Here is a 3,951-nt window from a genome sequence, read left to right as displayed (position 1 = left end):
CACCTAGTTTGATGCTAAAGGAGAAACCTAACTAGCATATTGTATTAACGGCGTTCCTCACACTGACTTGACTCATTTTGCTCGATGTGTCACAGTCGGGGGTTTATCACTTATCAACAAATATACGTCCATGTTTTCCTGCTGCGCATGTACACGGTCGCTGATGTCTTAAGAAGCGCAGGGCGGGGCTTCATGGCTCGTTCTTCGACGTTCCTATGGGCTTGAATCTGATCGGCCAAGGAGTGAACGAACAAGCCACGTCCTGGGTATCTGACGCTGTTAGCGACTATGCGGAGCGCAAGTTCGTCTGCTTCATTTGCAGCGTTTGCGGTGACGTTAGAAAGACGCCGAGGTCTGATTGGCTCTTACTGTAAGGATAGTGGGTATATAGACCTCAAGGCAGCTAGCAATATTCCCTATCCTTTAATGAGAGCCAATCAGAGTTTGGCATCTTTCTGACGTCACCGCAATTTCTGCAAAAGAAGCAGACGAACTTCCGCTCCGCATAGAAAACGTGTTTACGGCGAAGAACGCTAGTGAATACTCTTAACGCTGTAGAGCGACGAGTTAAGAACGAGAGTTTTTTTTTTTTTTTTGCTGAATATTATTGAATTGCGAGGTTTTTCTTTTCGCCAAACGAGGCTTTAGTGAACAATCTACGAAATCGGAAGCCCCACGGACATGTTTTCGAATGCTGAGGTTTGGCCAGTCCCACCTGGAAGACCGCCTGCGCTTTTCACCCAATCGTCATCGCTAGTGATCCACGCCGCGCCACCCATATAGCGTCATCAAAGCCGTCAGCGCGTTCAATCCGCAGCGTCGTATACGCTAGGGCGCTGACTTCCCAAAGTCGGAAGCGTCTGCCGCTTTGCGGTGACTCCCGTCGAGCTTCGACGTCTTTGTCGCTTAGGGGGGGGGGGCGGGGGGTCTACGAAACGTGAGTATATGCTACAATGCTATTGTTCCATGATGCCCCATATAAAATAAACAGGCCTCGCGAACAAATTGTTCGAATTTGTCAATAAAAAACACACACAGACACACAAAAAAAAACATGTTCGAAAGGTAAACGTGTCAAATACGCGCGTTTAGTTTTTCCATCCCTGGTTGTACACCAATAGAAGTTGCAACGACAAAAATAAAGCTTAAAAAAAAAAAGAAAAAAAAAACTATAGCCGCTACAGTGGCTTGTATGAATCTTTCAAGACGGGCGCAACGCGTAGTTGGCTTTCCTTACCTAAAAACCACTAATATTTTATATTAGTGGTTTTTAGGTAAGGAAAGCCAGCTACGCGTTGCGGCAGGTTTCCATTTTACTCAGAAACACGCGTAAAACTCAAACGTTCTACATTGTGGCCCCATATTCTCGGCCAATGCTCCGTGTACAACTCGCAAAATGCCTTTAAAATTGCAAACCTGCCATTGAAATGAAAGCTTCGAACTGATCCAACCAATCAAATTTCTCCTCCGCGTCACCGAGTGTGCTTCTGGTCCACAGAAGCTCGCGGATGCATCTCTCACGTGGCTCGTAACGCAGAGATCTGATTGCTTGAACAGCAACCTCGCTTCCGTCCCGCTGTCGGCTGCGGGTCCCACAGTGTGCTGCGGTTTGAATACGACTTCCGTATGTCATCTCACAAAACGACCGCGCGAGGCATTGACAGACATCGGCTAAGCCTGCGCAGGCCTGCGGTCCACCTCGCGATGGACCGCAGAAGATGCCACGAGCCATCGAAGCCCATCCAGCGTCATTCGCGGCGTGCAGTCACGTGACACTTCCTACACATGGCTGGATCGGCTGGGATGTCGTCTCGTGGCGTCCGCTCTGGTCCATTGCAAACCGAGACGGAGGGTGGCGCCGCCCCTTGGCGAACCCAGACGTCCGAAGCACGAGCCGACGGATTAGGCGGGTTCCGCCGGCGACGCAAAAAGAACGGGCCTAATTTGTCACCCGGGGTTTAATGTCACGTCTTTCTCGGCGGTCTTCCGCGCCTCGGGATAATCCTCCGTCAGGACGGATTAGCGGGACCCCGCCACCCTACGGCCCTTTGTACAGACCGGAACCCGCGAACAGTCATTGTCCGGAAGCGAGACCGCGCAATCGCGTGCGGGTCTCGCCGACCGACCGACCGCGCTGACAGTCCCTTCTCTTTTGAGTCCCACTGTCCTCCATTGTCCGTTCCCGAGCGTTTCAATGCACGTTACAACTTCAGAATGAGGCTGGTCTGACCAATAGTAACTCGGGGTAAAAGCCGCTCCACAAAAAGACCGATTGTGCGGTGACGGCTTCATTGAATGCTCGCATGTGTGCTACATGCGGAGAAGAAAGAGCACGGCCGAAATTCAAAATGCTTTGCGTTGTCCGACAGCATTCTGCTACGTTATGTAAGTAACGCTTTATTATGCGAGGCTACCGAATTCAACGCAACATTGTAATTTACGTTGTGCAAAGTCCAATAAACTAAAATATCGCGACGCCAAAAACGCTTATACCCTAGTTACACGGGCCGTTTTAACTGCAGTTAAGCTTAACCGCGGTTAGCTTTACCGCAGTTACCCGCTGTTACACGGCAAACCTAACTGTGGTTGGCCGCTAACCGCAGTTAGCGCAAACTGAGCTTGGCAACCTCAGTTAGCGCTCATAACTGACAAGATGGCAGCGCCCGAAGCAGCAGCGAAGTCGCAGCGCTCGAAATCGGCGCAACCGGGCAAGAAGCGCATTAACTGGCCGGTTGCAATCACCGAGGCCCTCATCAGGATTTGGGAGGACAATTTGCAAGCGTTGCGCTCGAATACGAGAAACGCGGCCATCTACGCCGCAATGGCAGAGCAGCTGAACGCCGGGGCCGGGCTTCGGAGTGGCGAAGAACCGTACACGGCAAAGCAAATTCGCCAGAAGCTGGAAAACCTGAACAAACAGTACCGGTGAGTGATGCTTGTGACGATGCACTTCAGACGTTAGCTTTGTTGCGAGACTTGTAATTACGGCGGCGGTCCCGCGTTATCTAGGCTGCTTGACGCACTGGTGCCGGCTCCCTACCTGCCGCAACCACCGGTTCGCGTAGGTCCTGAGTATTTTGTTTCCTCTTAATATATCCAGTCAGGGTTACTAATTATGTTGCACTAGCTCGATAAAATAATGAATTGATAATTTTTGCGCGATTAAATGGAAGTTTTCTGTTCTCAAAGCTACATCCAGTATGGTTGTTGACAAATACATTTTGAAGAGTTTGTTACAGATTTTCAAGCCCTATCACTGCTGGAGCACTAATTTATGCTGCAGCAATATTGCAGACGTTGTTGTTTGCTGTGAGGTTTCGTTCTCTGAAAAGTACTTGTCATATTTCCCATTCCGCATCTGTATTTTTTCTTAAATGTTGATTGAAAACATTGATTCTTTCCAGGAAGCTGAAGCAAAGTGGCACGACCACCGGATCCAAAGGTGTTGAGTGGCCCTTCTACTGGCAACTCCATAATTTCCTGGGGTCCCTGCCCATCAATAATGAGTTCCTGGCGGAGGAAAATGTCGAGGTAAATTGCAACTCCTAGACTAAAAGCAGACGGTGGAAAGAGCTTACTAGTTAGATTATATCTACAGATGCCGTGAACATTGTCTTCAGACCTGAGGATCAGGCTTCAAACCAAGGGGCTCCAAAGGTCCTAATGTCTTCCAACTTTCAAACTTTTCACGTTGACAAATTTTGCTGTTCTCAAGCCTTCGCATTTATTTTGTCGAGAAACTCAATGAGTTTTGAACTGCAACCTCGTTAGTAGGATAGATTTGATAATGTATCAGTCAGGCATGTAACTAACAGGGCCCAGGAGGCCCAAGCGCCCCTGAAACCATCAGTTTTACTGAGACCTCCTCTCTCTCTTCCCCCCCCCCCCCCCAACCTAGACCAAATCCTGGCTACGTGCCTAGTATCAGCCTCAACTGGAGCACACCACCAT

The 3,951-nt window shown here is 49.5% G+C and overlaps 1 protein-coding gene across 1 annotated transcript; it reads left to right on the top strand.

Moving 5' to 3' along the window:
• Positions 1 to 2,653: 2,653 nt before the first annotated feature.
• LOC121046673 (myb/SANT-like DNA-binding domain-containing protein 1) lies at positions 2,654 to 3,549 on the top strand. Its single transcript, XM_040501167.1, has 2 exons — positions 2,654 to 2,925; positions 3,405 to 3,549. The coding sequence occupies exons 1-2, from the start codon at positions 2,654 to 2,656 to the stop codon at positions 3,547 to 3,549; spliced, it is 417 nt and encodes a 138-aa protein (XP_040357101.1).
• The last annotated feature ends 402 nt before the right edge of the window (positions 3,550 to 3,951 follow it).

Source organism: Ixodes scapularis, unplaced genomic scaffold (assembly GCF_016920785.2).
Source record: "Ixodes scapularis isolate PalLabHiFi unplaced genomic scaffold, ASM1692078v2 PGA_scaffold4__175_contigs__length_147842914, whole genome shotgun sequence".
NCBI lineage: Eukaryota > Metazoa > Arthropoda > Arachnida > Ixodida > Ixodidae > Ixodes > Ixodes scapularis.
This window is presented reverse-complemented; position numbering and strand designations above follow the sequence as displayed.

Coding starts and splice junctions, on each gene's coding strand:
- LOC121046673 (XM_040501167.1), top strand. CDS start 2,654: ATGGCAGCGCCCGAAGCAGCAGCGAAGTCGCAGCGCTCGAAATCGGCG. Junction 2,926..3,404: donor AACCTGAACAAACAGTACCG/GTGAGTGATGCT, acceptor GATTCTTTCCAG/GAAGCTGAAGCAAAGTGGCA.